Source organism: Peromyscus californicus, unplaced genomic scaffold, assembly GCF_007827085.1.
Source record: "Peromyscus californicus insignis strain IS unplaced genomic scaffold, ASM782708v3 Scaffold_5__1_contigs__length_169319896, whole genome shotgun sequence".
In the NCBI taxonomy this organism is placed as follows: domain Eukaryota; kingdom Metazoa; phylum Chordata; class Mammalia; order Rodentia; family Cricetidae; genus Peromyscus; species Peromyscus californicus.
The window spans coordinates 42,534,199-42,552,958 of NW_026294573.1; the positions used below are offsets into that span (position 1 = coordinate 42,534,199).

An 18,760-nucleotide genomic window follows, 5' to 3' on the forward strand; every position below is an offset into this window, starting at 1 on the left:
CAGGCCAGCCAGACCTACATAGTAAGACTTTGCCTCAAAAACAATAAGTAATACCAATGAATAACAAAGTAAAAAAATCTACCTACCAAATAACCAATTAAGTAGGATATTTTCACTAATTCAAAAATATAAATATAGCAGAAAAGAACTGCTCACAAAGTGCAAGTATGTTTCATTGCAAAATAAATTTTTAAAAACTTATACTTTTTGCCAGACATAGTGGTACACTCCTTTAATCCCAGCACTCAGGCAGCAGAGGCAGGCAGATCTCTGTCAGTTTGAGGCCAGTATCCTGGTTGGTTTTTGTCAACTTGACATGAACCTAGACTTATCTAGGAAGAGGTAATCTTAATTGAGAAAATGCCTCCATCCATATTGCCTATAGGAAAGTCTCTGGGCTATTTTCTTGATTAATGATTGATATGGGAAGGCCCAGCTCATTGTGTGTGGATGGTATCACCCCTGGCAGGTAGCCCTGGGTGCTATAAGAAAGCAGGCTGAAAAGCCAATAAGCAGCCCTCCTCTGTGATCTCTGTTTCAGTCTGGCCCCCCAGGTTCCCACCTCAAATTCCTGCCCTGAATTCCCTTGGTGATGAAGTGTGACCTGAAGAGTTGTAAGAAGAAATAAACCCTTTCCTTCCCAAGTTGCTTTTGGTCATGATGCTTTATCATAACAACAAAAACCCTAACTACGGTGCCAGGAGTGGAGTATTACTGTGACAGAACAGACTACGTTTGTCTGAGGATTGTGAAAGGACTTTGGAACTTTGGACTAGAAAAGCCATTGTTCAGAGCTTAATGAGCCATTATGGGAAGTTAGAAATAATGCTAAGAACAGTACAGACAAGAGACCTTAAGACAGCCATCTCGAGCCTGGTATGGGAGCACTCCTACAACTGCAGCACTCCGAGGCAGGGCAAACGGGTCTCTATGAGTTTGAGGCCATCCTGGTCTTACATACACAGTAAGTCTAGGATAGCCAGGGCTATGGAGAGAGATCCTCTCTTGAGAGAGAGAGAGAGAGAGAGAGAGAGAGAGAGAGAGAGAGTACAATCCTGGTCTATATAATGAGTCTAAGGTCAGTCAAGGCTACAAAGTGAGACCCTGTCTAAAAAATTAACAAAAATTAAAATTATATATATGCGCGCGCACACACAAATACTTTTTATCTCCACAAGAACCATCAAGTTAAAATTCCCCTCTGGGGCTGGAAAGATGGCTCAGCAGTTAAGAATACCTACTGTTCATGCACACACACAGCAGCTCACAACTGCCTGTAACTCCAGTTCCATGGGATCTGACACCTTCTGGCTTCCTCAGGCATCTACATATACATGGTTGCACATAAACTCATACATCCACACACATCCACACACATAAATCAAAGGTTCTTTTGTAAAAATCCTCGGCTGAGTCAGAAATACTCAACTGAAGGAGGACCGTCAGTCCCTTACCTTCTGTGCTGTGCTGAGTCAGAAATGCTCAACTGAAGGAGGACCGTCAGTCCCTTACCTTCTGTGCTGTACTGAGTCCCAAACCACTTCTCCTTGAGGTCACATCTTCCCTCATTAGCACCGGACAGAAGAACGAGGTTTGCCTTCTGAGGAACCAGCTGATTAAGGGCTTCAGCAATGACCTAACAAAGGGGACAGGAAGCGACATGAGAGAAGGGAAGGCAGAAAACATAGTAACAATTTAAGTGAATACACTCCTGTTAGAAAAATAGTTGCATTGTTACCCTAGTGTCTTGATGTCAGTGAACTGTTTCTAATTCATGAACCTAATTTATAAAACTCTAAGTTTATTACTATTTCAAAACTTTATTTTTACTTCTATTGAGCTATAATTGACAAACATGAAATGTTGTGTCCTCATGGTGCTTTAAACGAGGCTCATCTGGACCCTCACACTCTAATGGGACCAGCAATAAAGGAGCAGGGCCGTCATTTACTGTCATTTACTGTCACTGGGTAGCAGAAAGCTATATCTTGGGACAGCTAACTTTATTGTTGGATCCTATCTTGTGCATTTTAAGATCGTTTGTACAATCTCAGGCTTCTACTCACTATGCCCTAGGAGTACCCTATAGACGAATTTCTAAACTAAGGTATCACCACAGTACCCTATTATCCATCCCTAACTGTCCCAAACAAAGTATCTTCAGACACTAACAAATATTCCCTGAAGGCAAACTGTCCAGGCTGACAAAAGCTACTCTACAGGAAGAAGCTGATTTGGTCCCCAGGAGTAGAGGAGTGATTAATCAACTGTTGTCCACTTGTACACATATTATATGTAAGTCTTTAATCCTTGTAGTCCTGGAGATTAAACCTCGGACCTTCTGCATGCACATTAGGCAAATTCTCCTCCACTGAGCTACATCCCAAAGCATCTTTTGACTTTTTATTTTGAAACAGGATGTCAGCCTGCAGTTCAGGCAGACCTGAGCTTGAGACCCTTCAGCCCAGCCTCCCAAACAGCTATAATTATAGGCCTGTGTAAGTAATTTATTTCTAATACAGGGGCAGCTGCTTTTTTCCTTGTGAATATATTAAGTATTAATTTTTTTTTCTTTCAAGACAGAGTTTCTCTGTGTAACATCTCTGGCTATCCTTGAACTCACTATGTAGACCAGGCTAGCCTTGAACTCACCGAGATCAGACTACTTCTGCCTCTCTGAGTGCTGGGATTAAAGGCATGTGCCACCACACCCATATAAGTTTTAAAATTAATTGTCCTGGGTTTCCAATTAAAAGTAGGCTAGGCAATTTTTTTTTAAAGAATGCTTAGAACCAAACTACACAAATGTTAGAAACTGCCTTAACTATTTTAAGTGTTCCAGCACTTGAAAAATTACAAATGGCGTGTAATAAGTTTCTATTTTCATCCTTTATATCAAAAGATGAATGAATGGAGTGAGAGATCTAACTCATTGTATAAGTGCTTATCCAGCATGCAAGAGGCCCTGGGTCTGACAGCTGGTACCACATGAACTCAGCATGGTGACGCACACTTGCAATCATAGCACCTGTGAGAAGCAGAAGGATCAGGAGTTCAAGGTCATCTTCAATTACAGAGCAAGTGTGAGGCCAGCCTAGGATACATGAGACTGTCTCCAACAACCAGAAAAGATGGCCTGTGTAAGAGACTTGTGAGAAATCACTCATTAGTCTTCTGTTTAATCAAACAACAATTCTGACTAAACTTACCACATTCTCTCCATTCTCACAGTTCTTAAAAACATCTCTATAGTTTTTCACTCTCTTTCCTAAAGCAAGTTAAGTTTCCTAAAGCAATCGCTCCTTACTTCTGGCTTGTACTCGAACAGAAGCTGATCTCCGGTGAGAAAGTCCTGAAGTGGGTACAGCTGCATGTTCTCACACATGTTCTCCACGTACTCCACTGGATCTGTCTGTAAAGAGGTACGTACAATCGTTACGTTTCACACGAGGGCCACCACGGCTGTCTTAGTCCATCACAGCAGACACTTGAGACAGAAGCATCTGAGTGGCTCTAACAGGACACTATGTCACTGTAAGAGGATGCTCAGGACTCCAAGAGAGCAAGCCCATGCTGCAGGGCCAGGAAGCTGCCAAGTGCCACCCTGAGCCCAGGACCAACCTACTCTGCTCCAGTCACACCAGCCTCTCATGAGAGCAGCCCAGCCCCACACTGAACAACGTGACTGCTATGTCAATAAAGACGGGGACTCAACACTGAAGCACCACCAGTTAAACTACAATGTGTCACTAGATAAGAGTAGTGACAAGCAGAAAGTAGTAGAAGGAGTCTCAATAGAACGAGGCAGGGGCTGAAGAGAGTGCCAACAGGCACAGGCCCCACAGGACAGGAGCAGTGACAGCGCTGCAGAAGGAGAGCTGTGGGTAACAACAAATACCTCAAAATAGCCAGGAAAAAGAAAAAAAGGAATTTAAACATTCCCTAAATACATAAAAATGTTTTGGTAACAGATACATCAATTACTCTGATCTGAGCATTACACATTGTATATATGTATTAAAATCACACTGTACTAAAAAATGGACATTTATTATGGTGTATAAAAATAGTCTCTAAGAAGAAGTTATATTAATCAGTATTTTATCTCAATTTAAAAGTGAAAAATGATCAGTTCTCTGGTTTATAAAGTAGAAATAATTTTCCAGGGGAAAAAAGCAATCAACTCAAGTATTTACTGCACACCCAGAACACTGGTGGTTTGAATGAGAGTGCCCCCACAGGCCCCTGTGTGTGCATACTAGGTCCCCAGCTGGAACTATCTGAGGATTAGGAGGTGTGGCCTGTTGGGAGAAGAGGTGTGTTCCTGAGGGTGGGCTTTAAGCTCTTAAAAGCCTCCCACCATCCCCAGTGCAGCCTCCGCCTCCTGCCTGCAGTTTCAGATGGGAGCTCTCTCAGATGGTCCTGCTGCCATCTGTCATCATGGCCTCTAACCCTCTGGAACCATAAGCCAATTAAATGTGCTCTTTACAAACTGTCTTGGTCCTGGTGTTTTATCACAGCAATAAAAAAGTAACTAACACATACACAAACTCCGTTTTCACTTTATTTTGAGACAGAGTCTCATTAAGTTGCCCAGTAGCCCAGGCAGGCCTGCCACAGTCTCCAGAGTAGTTGGGAATACAGGCTCACACCATCAGGCCTGGCTCTGTTTCACCTGTGTATTGCTTTTAAGATTGACTGATTAATTCATTGATTACGTATGCAGTGTTCTGCCTGCATGTATGCCTGCATGCCAGAAAAAGGTGGCAGATCTCATTATAGATGGTTGTGAGCCACCATGTGGGTGCTGGGAATTAAACTCAAGACCTCTGGAAGAGCAGCCATTGCTCTTAATCTCTGAGCCATCTCTCCAGCCTCGTTTTACCTTTTTAATGAGTTATTTTTACCAGCTTCTTCCTTGTAATGCAACTGCTCTAGCCAACATGGTAGAAACCTGAGCAATGAAAGGCATTTGCTCTGACAAATGGACCCTACCTAAAGCTGACCTGTGGCGCAAAAGCAATAGACTAGGTACTGCTAAAACAAACAAACCGGGTGTGTATCACAGTGGTAGTGCCCTGCCTGGTATGACGGGGTTCAATCTCTAGCATCACAAATGAAAATGTGCACACACATATTTTTAGTTATAATTTTAGATTTAGACTTAACTTACAATTTTAAATTTAACATTAGAAGCTGTAATCCATAAACCACAAAATCTGCTCTTTGAAAGTCTATAATCCAATAGTTTCTATATTTACAAAGCTGTTCCATCATTACACTAAGTTTCAAACACTTCATCATTCTCCAACTCATAGTACTCAATACTCTACTGCCCTCAGCCTAACAGCCATCACCTGTGTTCTGTCACTCTACATTTACTTGTACTGTTCCCAGTAAATAGTGTTGTTTTAACAAAATCTCAATCATTCAGTTTTACCAATAAAGACTCTGGAGCCAGATATCGGAAAGCCTGCTAGCTCAGAGAAGCAGAGAAAGTACCCAGCTTACCTTTCTCCTCTGCTGAAGTCCCTGACCTCTCTTGTCCTATGCTATCTCAAACCCAAACCTCAACCTGAATATCCCTCCCTTCCACTTCCTGTGCATCTCTCTATCCACCCTCCTGACTCCCTGTTACTTTCTATGGCTTCTTCTTGTTCACTTCCTGTCAACTGGTTGCCTGCTCCACCTCTTGACATATGGTTAACTTTATTTAATCCTGTTTACAATATTAAAGCAGAAAGCTCTTGGATTAAAGGTGTGTGCTAGGGCTGAACTACACCACAACTAGAAACAGGTTTTTCCAGTAAATAACACAAGCTTGGGGTTCACAGTGTGATCAACTATCCTGCAACAACATAGACTCGTTTACCAAGAAACCTTTAGTGTCTGGTTTCTTTCATTAAACATAACATTTCAAAGGTCCAGTTGTAATACAAAATCACTTCTTTATGGCTGAATAATATTCCATAACAAGAATATTCTGCTTCATTTTTTTATTTAATGATTTATGAATAGTTATTTTTACTTTAGGGCTACAATAAATGATGCTGGTATGAACCTTTGTACATAAGTTTGTGGATATTTATGTTTCCAATTCTCTTGGGTAGACACCGAAGAGTCGTGGCTAGGTGGCTAGTTCAAATGGTAACTGTTTTAGTTCTTGAGGAAACCGACGAACTTTTTCAAAGCCGCTGTGACAGCTATCATTGCCAGCTATGCCTGAGCATTTAGATCCATCCACAGCTTCTCAAACATTTGCTAATACACATTCTGTACCTGTTTTGTCTTCTACAAACTTTTTCATTTCAAAAACTCATTTCAATAAACTGCCTTCCATTAATTGCTACATTATTGGTCCTGCCTACAAAAATAATCTTTAACAACATAGCTCTAGAAGTCAACAAGATAGCTGAGCAGGTAGAAGCACTTGCCACCAAGCATAATGACCTCAGTTTAGTCCCCACATGACAGAAATTGTCAGACTCCTACCAACTGTCCTCTGACCTCCAGATGTGTGCTACAGCATACACACAACAAATAAACAAGTAAAAAATTTTAAATAGCTCCATTCCAAACATCTGACTTATGACGCATACTGCGTTCAAGTTTCTATATAGAACTTAAATTTTTTCTTTAAAAATATTACTTCAAGAAAGGCATTCCTATTTGCCTTCATTGATGAAAGTCAGAAAGAAGTGTGAAGAGGAAACAATTTTATTTAAAATAGCAATGTACAAACCCCCAAACAGAACTAACTTGGCATACTTTAAGTAATTCAGCAGTTTATACAGCAAAACTGGCCTTTTCTGACTTGTTCTCCTTTCACATTTGCTTAGGTTTTGATCTAAGATGTCTTGAGCTCATATTTTAATATCAAGGCGGCATACCAAAGATGCAGGAGGAAGGGATGAGGAGCTATGACATATGGAGATGTCAGTGAATGTTTATCTTGAGATGTCCTGCTAATGACTAATGTAACCATGAAGAACATAGGAATCTGGGTGTCACCTACAGCTGCGGTACACAAATGCTCACTCTGATCTCTCCCCTTGTGATTCTGACTCCCATGGTTGCCACAACTGATGAGAAAACACACTCCCAGTAAGGTGGTTGGTTGGACAGGACTTATGTGGGTACCAGCTCTATCAATCAATCAACTTACAGGGAAGAGTGTCTATAGGGCCCTCTAGGGGCTCAGGTGAGACACTGCAGCCTTCCAGTTTCACAGAGTAAGTCTTTTAATTTTAGATGGCTTCAAGGATAGAAAATACTACAGAGGAGTCAATAATAACTGGAGTTTCTGCAACTTCCCTCATGAACTTACATTTTCCCTACTTATGCTATACATTGAGAGGACAGACTTTGGTAACCATCAAAAAAGCCACCTTTTTTCAAATAGTCTGACTGGCTATAAATCAGAGCTCTCATATCTAGGACCCTTATGTCAGTGGACAAAATCAGGGAGACCCTGAATTTGGTGGGAAGAAATCACATATTGTAACACGAATTGCTAAATGGTCTTATTAATAAAAAACCCAGAGCCAGATATTAGGGTGAAAGCTGAAAGATCAGAGAAACAGAACAAGCCAGGCACATTCTTATCTCTACAAAATCCTCAGCCTCAAGAGAGAGACTTCCTGTTTACTCATGCCTTATATACCTTTCTGTGCCCTGCCATCTTACTTCCTTCCTAGTGCTGGGATTAAAGGTGTGTGCCACATGCCTGGCTCTTTTCCCAGTGTGGCCTTAAACTCACAGAGATCCAGATGGATCTGTGCCTCCCAAATGTTAGGATTTAAAGGCGTGTGCTACCACTGCCTGACCTCTATGTTTGTTTTTTTTTAAGTTTTTTGTTTTGTTTTGTTTTGTTTTTTGGGTTGTTTTTCAGGACAAGGTTTCTCTGTATAGCTTTGCACCTTTCCTGGAACCCACTCTGTAGCCCAGGCTGGCCTCGAACTCACAGAGATCCGCCTGCCTCTGCCTTCCAAGTGCTGGGATTAAAGGTGTGTGCCACCACCACCCAGCTCTGACCTCTATGTTTAAAGTGGCTGGCTTTGTCCTCTAATCCCCAGGCAAGCTTTACTGGGGTACACAATATATCACCACAACATATTTTCATTAATCTCTAATTTTTTATTATAAGAGGCTGTATACATGGCTTAGTGGTAGAGTACTTCCCTAAAATGCAAGAGGCCTGAATTCAATCCCCAGCACCACATAAAGATAAATTAATAAAAGTATCAATATCAGCAGTACACATGGTAATATGAGCAATGTCTATGACTACCACCCACAAAAACCACAATACAGTTACTACAGATATTTAAAATACCATGCATAGTCACTGCTGAACAATTCTGAAAATCACTAGACATTCCACTGGATCTTACACAAGACAAACACATATTACTATTTTACTATTCTGAGCGTTTTATTCCTGTATTCTTTTGTGAATTGTACTTTTACATACTTAAAAACACTATTCTATGGGATGTATATTAACAGTATTGTTTCAGTGTTAAATTTCCCAACTGTGCTACACAGAGAAACCCTGTCTCAAAACACCAAAAACCAAAACAAAACAAAAAAAAAACAACCACACGCAGAGAGGAAAGCAAATGAAAAATATTACCAGTCTCTAGGTGAGGGTATACCAGCCATTCCTGTGCAGTGACAGCAATTTCTCTAAAGCTCGGGAGCTCACAGGATGCGTTATTCTGAGCAGCAACCCACAGGCTTCAACAGACTTCCAAAGAGCATGTATACATGTGAGCACACACCCCTTCTCTAAACTCTTTACTTTCAATATTATACAGTACTTTCATTTGAATGTCCTTATACTACACATATACAGGATGGTTGACTTTTTCATAATGCCCCAAAGATCATTTGTATGTATGAACATGGGACATGGGTGCGCTCAACCAAGTGTAGTGTATGTCAAAAGCCAAGGCTGAATATCTTCCTCTATTCCTTCTTTTGAGATAAAACTTCCTACATAGACCAGGTTGGCCTCAAACTCAGAGATCCACCTGCCTCTGCCTCCCAAGTGCTGGAATGAAAGGCATGTGCCACCATGCCAGGCCTCTACTCTTATCTACATGGGTACCAGAGATCCAAACTCAGTTCCTCATGCATACACAGCAAGTACTTTACTCACTGAGGTATGGCCAAGCCCACAAAGCTCTTTACCTAAGTATTTTCAATTCCCTGGAATACAAACAAATTTTATGTCTCTGGCAAATTCAATTCAAATTATCATATCCATGAAGACCTTCAGTCAAGGAAAAATTCCTCTCCCTTAAATTCCCAAATCTCAAGTGTTCTTAATATTACGTGGTAATTACTATTGATTACCTTATAAAATATCTTCACAATATTTGAATTCCTAAACTATTGAATTCCATGGCAAGCTCTCCATTAAATGTTTATCAAGGGGGACAGACAAAACAGGTGATTACACAGAAAAACGGTCACACATCATGATCTAGGTCATGGGCCTAGTCTTCCCCTGTAACCTAAGTGCTAACAACAAAAGTGTCAAGACCATCCTTGAGAAGCACAATTAAAATTCCAGTGATACTTCCATCAAGTGGGACAATGGTCACACCAGTTCCAATTTGTTCATATAACATGCAAAAATAATTTGACTTCTAATACCTGTTCTTGGTAATGAAATTCATTATCCTCAATTTTCTGAATCTCTTCAAAAACTCTGTGAAAGAGAACATGACGATTAGAAGATATATTAAAATTTCTCATTGCAATCACCCACAAGAAAAGAGGCACAAGAATAAAAAGAGCTAGCTAAATAATAGTAAAGGTTACAGTCTGCACTCAGATGGAGAGGGATCAGGATACAGAGCCAATGAAGGAAAACAGTAAGAAATAACAGACCACCATCTTGTAGGACTAAAGCATGTCTGTTGGCAGTCTGAAACTGAAATTGTACTAGGATCGACCCAGTTTCATTCTAAGAAATTTTATTACCTTTTCTCTGGGCCTAGCTTCTGCAGCATTTTTAAATACTGAAAGACAGTATGAGCAACCTAGAAGCAGAACATTTCATTAGTCTTTTGCATAAAGTAGTATCTAGAGAAAAGAAAAATAACTCCATTTAATTACTTACCTCATAAAAATGTTCATATCCCTCATCAGTCAACGTAATAGAAATGCTGAACACAGAGTAAGTAGAATTTTGCTCAAAACCTGTCTCACCATTTCCACCAAACAATGCAAGAGCCCAGCACCTACAGTTGGGAAAATTAATCTAATCAGTAAGCCTTTAAATTAACAAAGTCAACAAGCTTCCTATGTAAAATTATGGACTCTGAGCTTTTGATGTAAATGTATACTTTTAAGTGTTCAAGGGGTTTTGTTTGTTTGAGACCAGATCTCACAACATAGCTCTGACTGGCCTTGAACTTGCAGCAATCCTCCTGCCTTGGCCTCCCCAGAACTGAGATGGCAGGGTTGTGACACCCCACCCAACAACAGTAAGTTTTCAAGTTCAGATCTTAAGAGCACAAGGAATTACAGTAGAAGTCACCAGAACCAAACAACAGTTAACTTTTCCTGTTAATGGGAGCCTAATACTGTCCAAGCAGCTTTATGATGCCAATGTGATTCTTAACGAAAAAATAAAATAAAAACACACAAATTAACTATTACATACAGTTACTGGAAAAACACTTCACTTATCATCTTTGATTCTGTCCCCTAAAAGACTTAAAACAATTAAACTATAATCCAACTCAGAATGTCAAATGAGTTCTTAGAAACTTTAAGCTATCCTACATGGTTAGCCAATAAAGCAACAATGAGTAGATCGTTTCCTGGCTAAAATAACACCAAAAATTTAAATCAGAGGGTGTACACCAAATGAAGAGTTTGCAAGTCCAATAGGGCTCAGTAAGAAAAATGCCCACACATACCAAAAAGCACACTGCTCACATCCTAAAAGGCTCCCACATATACTCAATGTCAAAGTTCTTAGTAACAAGTGCCCTCTAAATTTCTGTGAATGTTCTGGAACACAATAATATTTTTTTTTTTTTTTTTTTGGTTTTTTTGAGACAGGGTTTCTCTGTGTAGCTTAGGGCTTTCCTGGGACTCACTTAGGTAGCCCAGGCTGGCCTCGAACTCACAGAGATCCGCCTGGCTCTGCCTCCCGAGTGCTGGGATTAAAGGCGTGCGCCACCACCGCCCGGCCCACAATAATATTTTTAAGTAGTATTTCTATAAACTTTTCATTCTCAAATTAGTACACAGAAAAAAAACAAAGAAGAAATTAAAAGTATTGATCTAGATTCTAAAGTTCTATTTCTATGGTTTGGTTAGAAATGAAAAACCTGCATAAATGAATTAGACACATTCTACTAATGTAGCTGTATTTTGGTGGAGGGGGGATGTTGGTTTTTCGAGATAGGGTGCCTCTGTGTGGCCTTTGCTGTCCTGGAACTCGCTCTGTAGACCAGGCTGGCCTCAAACTCACAGAGATCTGCCTGCCTCTGCATCCTAAGTGCTGGGATTAAAGGCGTACACCACCACCAACTAGCTACCTATACTTTTCTTAACTCTACATATTCAGTATGATTTTTCTACAGTTCACCTTTTGGGTTGGAAACCCTAGAGAGCCACAGAATTGAAATAACTGACTTACTTATCCAAATTATTTTATTAGAACTAGCCTCCTTATGTAATTATGGAATCAACTGTTAATTCCATATATAATTTTTTTAACTTTGTAATTATTTCCAACATGAACTAAAAAAGACAGCTGAAAAAAAGACAGCTTATAAAAAAAAAACCCTCAAAAATATGATCATTAAAATGACCTAGGTAATTACTATGACTATAATTAGCATTTTGATTCCAGACCTCATGGCAGCTAAAGCAGAGGAATGCAGGTTTATTACTCAGAGACTGTTACAGAAATGCGTAATAACTGAATACTTGCTTTTTTCTAAGGTAAGAAAGAATGCTGCCTTTGCCTTCATGTCCAACCAACCAGGAAATATAATGAAGTGGCTTCACCCTTAAAAGAAGAAAAAAAAAAATTAAGGGTCAGAAGTCAAAAGAAGGTTTAAATATACCAGGTTTGAGAATCTAAGCTTATTCTTATAAATTCAGTAAACATGAAATTTTAATCAGTTAACAATCACAATATAAGAACAGAAAATGTTAAGACAGTTACTTTTTGGACAAAAGGGTGGTAGTTTTGATTTTGAGGTTTTTCCGTGTGTGTGTGTGTGTGTGTGTGTGTGTGTGTGTGTGTGTGTGTGTGTGTGTGTAGATGTGTACACTTGCATGTGTGTGCTCAGGTACATATGCACATGCATGCATGTGGAGGCCAGAGAAAAATCTCAGGCGTCATCTTTATGGTCTCCATCAACCTCCTCTGAGACAAGGTCTCTCACAGGACTGGGGTTTCCCAATTGGACTAGACTAGACTAGACTATGGGGCCAGTGAGCCCTACAGGCCCTCCTGTCCCTGCTCCTCAGCTCCCTCTACCAGAACATGGACTATATGAATCAGTGTCCAGAATCAGATTTTTACAAAGTCCTTCATTACTCTATCAGGCTATAGCATAAAACAATGTTATTCTAAAGGTTGGAAATATAAAGTCCAGTTTCAGTTTCTTTCAAGTACATTAGGATCTTGAACCAAAGATATGATTTAATGTACTTCTCTTTTCCTCTTCATCTGACTGGCCATCACTACTCACAGAACCTCATATAACAGTCAGTTACTACCATACAATAATAATCAATGTAAAAATATGTTGTTCAAATTCTTTCACCATTTGTTTCTACTACAATTTAAAGGTGTGTTCCCTAAAATAAGATTTATAAAAAATAAAATAAAATAAAAACAAGACAAGAAATCTAATTAGATTACAAATACAATTTAGTAGTAGTTTGTAACACGATGAACATACAGGGACTATTGATACTGGCTACCATGTCCACCAGAATTTAGTAAGAACTTGAAAATCAAAGTACTAATTCTGCTAAGCAATTCTCAAAGCCTTGATAACAGAGATTAAAATGTAAGTTGAATTACACACACACTGGAGAGGTACAGAGTAAGGCAGCTACAGAATGAGCCCAGCTGAGTGAACATTTGCATCTGAACAAAACTAACAATGCTGCAGTTGGCAACACTGAAAGGAAAAACATTGCTTCTCTGTGAAAAGCGGCTCTCCACTAAAGTTCATTTATTGAGAATTCACATATTTGGGGTATAAAATGACTGATAAAGAAGTGTTAAATAAAGCATCAGGCCTTATAAAAATAGCTGTATGGCAGCAAACAAACAAACAAACAAACCCTACAACAACTTGTCCCTTTTTTTAATTTTCAAAATTTCTTCAAATATTTTGTGATTAAGAAAAGTCTTTGTTGACAGCATGTGTTGAGATCCCACTCCCATAAGAGATGTTTTATATTTTATTCTTTTTAGTTTTTAAAATATTTATTTATTTTTACTTTATGTGTATGGGTGTTTTGCTTGTCTGTCTGTCTGTCATCACACGCACGCAGTGCTCATGGAGATCAGAAGAGGGTGTCAGATCCTCTGGAACTGGAGTGATAAACAGCTGTGGACCACAATGAGGGTGCTGAGAACCAAACTCGGGTCCTCCAGAAGAGCAGTCAGTACTCTTAACTGCTAAGTCACCTCTCCAGCCCCAATATTTTAATGCTTGAAGGATATCAAATGAGCTACTAATGTTGGACCATCTTTGAGGACAGAGACAAAGACAGAAGAACTTTTTAGCTAATGCCCTTTAGTATTAGTTTAACAATGTCAACATTTCTTAAGACATTCATAACAACAAATAAATATATATATTGCTTTTTGTTATATTATTCTTGTAATACACACTTTCCTGCTTTCTCACTACAGCCATAATGTTTTTGTTAATTTCAATGAACTTGATCAAATATTCTAGCATGAAACAAAAAACATTTACTGAGCTCAAACAATACATACTGCTTCCTTTCCTTCTGCTGGGTTTGCCTGCACAGCTTTGCTTTGTTGGTATTGTTGGTAGTAGTTTAAGAAAAAAAAAAAGATGGGCTGGTGAGATTGTTCCATAGTTAAGAGCATGTACTGCTCTTGCATAGGACTGGGCTTTGTTCTCAGCACCCATGTTGGAAAGCTTACAACCACCAATAACTCCAGCTCCAGAGGATTCAAAACCCTCTGCTGGCCTCCAGAGGCATGAGAATTCATGTGTACATACCCATATGCAGACACACATATACACATAATTTTAAAATAAACCAGGTGGTGATGGCATACATCTTTAATCCCAGCACTTGGGAGGCAGAGGCAGGTGGATCTCTTGAGTTCAAGCTGCAGGCCAGCCAGGGCTATGAAGAGAAGCCATGCCTCAATACAAAACAAAAAAAAAAAAATGTATTTTTTAAAATAAGCTAAATTTATATCAATTCATTTGCATTTATTTATTATAAAGCATTTATAGAATTAACTATTCCTTACCTAAAAACAAAACAAAATGAAACAAAACAAAAACTACTTGCCCAAGCTGTGCTGCTCATACATAAACTGACATTTTTACCGTAGTTTATATAATGTCCCTAACTCACAGAAGTAAATCCTTGGAACTTAACGCTATTCAACTTTTCACTTTTTGGGTATTTTGTTTCTCAAGACAGAGTTTCTCTGTGTAGCCGTGGCTGTTCTAGAACTTGATCTGTGGACCAGATTGGCCTTGAACTCACAGAGATCTGCCTGACTCTGCCTCCTGAGTGCTGGGATTAAAGGCACACACCACCACCACGGAATTTAACCTTCACTTTTGACTAGTAAAAAGTAAATGTCATGAACAAATAAATCATAAATTAATATATTTTATGCTACAAGTATTAAAAAATAATTAGAAAAGTAAACATTAATGCCAAATGTTTGATTTCAAAGACTCAGGTAAAGTAACTCATTATAAAAAAAATTCTACTTTTTACACTGAGAAAAAATATGAAATACCTAAAGACTTGAATAATCTAGTAGTTAAATTCCAGTTTATAAGACACCTGCGTTTTAAATATAGAAAACCCAAAACTTAAAGCACACAGCCTTCTCTAAATTATGATCCTGACTCCATATTTAATGAAGCCAATCTCCCTTGACCTCTCACCTGTAATGTTGCTGTTGAGGAGGAAGTGCCCATGTGATGGTCAGAGCATGGATTTTTCTGATTGGAACAACTAAATAAAAATGCCACAAGAACTGTTATAAGTATTTTTCCATGACATTTTCTGTTACAAAAAACATATTTTTTGTTCAATATATCTCATCCTCCAGCAATCACAGGATGGTTAAATAAAATGCAGTTGTTATTTCAAGTTGCCAATTTTCTAATTTGAGTAATTATTTTAAGCAAGAATGAAAAAGAACAGGGAGAATGTGAAATGCCCCGAGGGCTGAATCCTTCTGTCGAGGGTCAGGAGGTTCATGGGAGGTCTGCCCCAGGCTCCTGGTGGCAGTGCTTGAGGTTCCTGGAAAAACTCACTTGCAGTTAAGTCTTCCTGAGTCTGCTTCTCATGATAAAAATGTGTGCACTGGCTAAAGTATTTCTGGAGATTATGAGTCCATAAATAGAAAATCTAAAGCTAGAAAAAGCAGAAAATACTCTCAGAATATCTGGCTTAACAGGATGAAGCCTGCAGCAGAAAGGGTGTGCCAGAACTCACACTGATCAGAGGAAGTGAGGGGAAACTGACACAAGAGAAGCAGAGAAGACTGAAAGAAACAGGGAAAAAGAGGAGACAGAAGAATGTCTCTGTACCAATCACTATTGGCAAACTGGAAAGGAAATTACACCGTGATCATGCAGCAGCTCGTCGTGTAGCTACCACAGATGGCAAGTTTTAAAAAGAAAAGATCAGTAGATATTTAGTAAGTATATATTTTATAATCTATAATATTTATGTTCATCTACCTATAAAGTATCAAAGGAAATTTGCCAAAATGGGCTCTCTTCCTAGTAAGACTTAAAGACGCCCTTCCAGTTCCCTGATACCTGAGGACCTCTTTGTTTGATAAATACCAATATGTATAATGAAGTTTAAATTTTTTTTTTCAAATTATTTTCTCTCTTCTACTTTCACTTTCTTAAGGATAAAATGAAGAGGGGTTGGGGAGGAGGAGACAAGAACAAAAGGAATATGAGGAAACTGGGGAAACATGAAATAGACCGAGGAGCAGCAGGGCACCACAGCTTGTCAGTGGCCGCTATCTGCCCCAAACCGGATCCCCACTGCCCATTGAGTCCCTTTTCAACAGACATAATTTCTGTTGTTTTGCATTTTCAAAGAAAACTGGCAGACTCAAATTTTAGGAAATGTGCTAAAGTTATTTCAAGCAATTTTAAACCTTAGGTTCACAAACCTCTATAAAGTTTGTTAAATGCTGGTGTGTCAAAAGGATCCGTTAAATGGCCAAAGTTTGGTTTAGGTAGCCCACTGAAAAGAAAACAAACACATTAAGACTTAATTGGGAAAAGCCTTATGAACAGTAATGCTTCACTGACTGACAAATATTTCTAGGCAATCTGCTCTGCACAGTGCTGGCTAAAGAGCATTCTTGGCATGAGCAAATGGATTAAAATCCCAACTGCGCTGTCTTCACCTCTACACCAGAAGACCCTGCCCCTAACATTTACTGCCTCTTTCAGTGCCATTTACTTCTAGCTTTCCTCCTATAAGAAGTACTTGCAGTTAGTAAAGCTGTACTAGAAATAATATTTCTTAAAATGTAACAACTATATCTATATATGGAGTGATTAGGTATAAATCACCATCATCTACAAGACACTTCTTTAATGAGGAAAAACATTCCATATTCCAAACAACTGACAAAAGAAAAGAAAAGGAGGGAAAAAAAAACACCTTTCAAAACAAAATTTGTTAGGAGAGGTAGGTGTACATGATATGCTTTTCAACTCTTATCATAGTTCCAAATGCTCCAACAGTAATAGAAAAGGGAAAAAATAAATGTAAAAAGCAGCATAAAATCTTCAGAATTATTGCTTACTATAAATTTATAAGCATGTAATTTTTGAACTATGGAAATTATGGAAATAGGGTCATATCTTAGCTTTTCTACTCAAAAGCTATACAATCTTGACTAAGCTAGTAAACTTAGGTCTCAGTTTTGTGACCTTTTAAAAAAACAAGAGAAAAAATATCTTCGGGACTAATACAAAAAGGTGTGCTCTTTAATGGTGGAGACATGTAACTTACAGAAAGCGACTGTCTTACTTGTTCGGTATCTGAGAGAAGATCTCCGTCACCCACTTTTCCAAAGTGTCCAGGGTTTCTTGAAGGAGGATAAGGGGGAGGGGTGCAGGAAAATGGACACACAATATCATTAGTCAATGCAGAAAACTGTAGACACACTGGTGGTTGTTTTTTATACACATTTGAATTAGGCTAACACCGACTTGTGTTAACCAGTCATGAGTAACTAGAAGGGTATCAACAGACAAGAAAACTCTATGACACCCACCGTTTTGTTAGACTCTAAGTTTAAAAACACAAAAAAAACTTTTGTTTACCACTAGGTGAGCATGAAGAGGCAAGAGACATGAATACGCCAACTGTCTTCCTGCACCCACTCCAAAATATGTCTTTCAGGAAGGTTCTTTTCTCCCCAGACTAACCCTTCTCTCTTTAGCATCCTGCTACCTCCGCCAGGCTCCGCCTGCATATACCGCTGATACTGTGCTATATTTGCTGAGGCGTTCCCCACAATTATTCTTAAGATTCAGGTATGTACATCAGGTTAATCTTCATTGTCCACTTGGGTGGATTTAGGATCATAGGAAACACACCTCTGGGTGTGTAGGTGAGGTCTAATTTAGGAAGACCAACCTGCCTGTGGGTGGCCTCATCCCATAACTAGTGGTCCACACTGAATAACAAAGGGGAAAAGGAGGAAGGCAGCTGAGCACCAGCCTTTGCCTGTGTCTCTAGTCTGCAGAGGATGTAGAGGACCAGGCACACTCTATTACAGTGAATTCTACCCTCATCACAGGCCAAAAAACCTTCCCCAAATCGCTTCTGTCAGTACTTTGTCAGAGCAATGAGAAACGGAACAAATATAATGCATGATTTCTAACTTTTGGTTCCTTTCCTAAACTGCATAAGAAGTCTTAAAATTTCTATTAAAACACAAGATGAAAAAGAACCCATCACTGGACAGTTTGTGTTAATTCCAACCAGACACGTAAGTTTCAATAATTCTCAATAAATGAGCCCAAGGTTTTGCTCAGTGGCAGACCATGTGATTATCATGAGAGATATCCTGAGCTTAATTCCCAGTACTTCAAAGAAAAGAAACAAAAGTTACAAAAAAAAAAGATATATACAAATTAGACTAATCAAGTATTGAATTTAACCTAAACTACTTTACTTACACAGATATTTGATTTTTGTTAAGTGTGTGTGTGTGTGTGTGTGTGTGTGTGTGTGTGTGTGTGTATTCATGTGTACCCCTGTGCATGAGAAGTCAGAGGACGGCTTGCAGGAATTCATTCTTTCCTTCCACCATGTTGGTCTCAAGGATTGAACTCAGGTAATCAAGCTTGGCAGGAAATACCTTAATCTGCTGAACCTTTTTGCTGGCTCTAAGTAAATATCTGTGTGTGTGTGTGTGTGTGTGTGTGTGTGTGTGTGTGTGTGTGTGTGTGTGTGTGTGTTAGGTGCACTAGTGTGTGGCTACTGATGG

The 18,760-nt window shown here is 39.1% G+C and overlaps 1 protein-coding gene across 3 annotated transcripts in view; it reads right to left on the reverse strand.

Moving 5' to 3' along the window:
• Positions 1-18,760, reverse strand: part of Nrdc (nardilysin convertase) — a 66,427-nt gene that overhangs the window by 16,763 nt on the left and 30,904 nt on the right. For all 3 annotated transcript variants that reach the window (XM_052715061.1, XM_052715060.1, XM_052715062.1), the window contains 9 exons: positions 17,293-17,350; positions 16,421-16,494; positions 15,168-15,237; positions 11,963-12,040; positions 10,133-10,253; positions 9,994-10,052; positions 9,664-9,718; positions 3,308-3,412; positions 1,513-1,636 (listed from right to left, as the gene is read on the reverse strand). In XM_052715061.1, the coding sequence (XP_052571021.1) occupies positions 1,513-1,636; positions 3,308-3,412; positions 9,664-9,718; positions 9,994-10,052; positions 10,133-10,253; positions 11,963-12,040; positions 15,168-15,237; positions 16,421-16,494; positions 17,293-17,350 (744 nt within the window). The remainder of the gene's footprint in view (positions 1-1,512; positions 1,637-3,307; positions 3,413-9,663; positions 9,719-9,993; positions 10,053-10,132; positions 10,254-11,962; positions 12,041-15,167; positions 15,238-16,420; positions 16,495-17,292; positions 17,351-18,760) is intronic.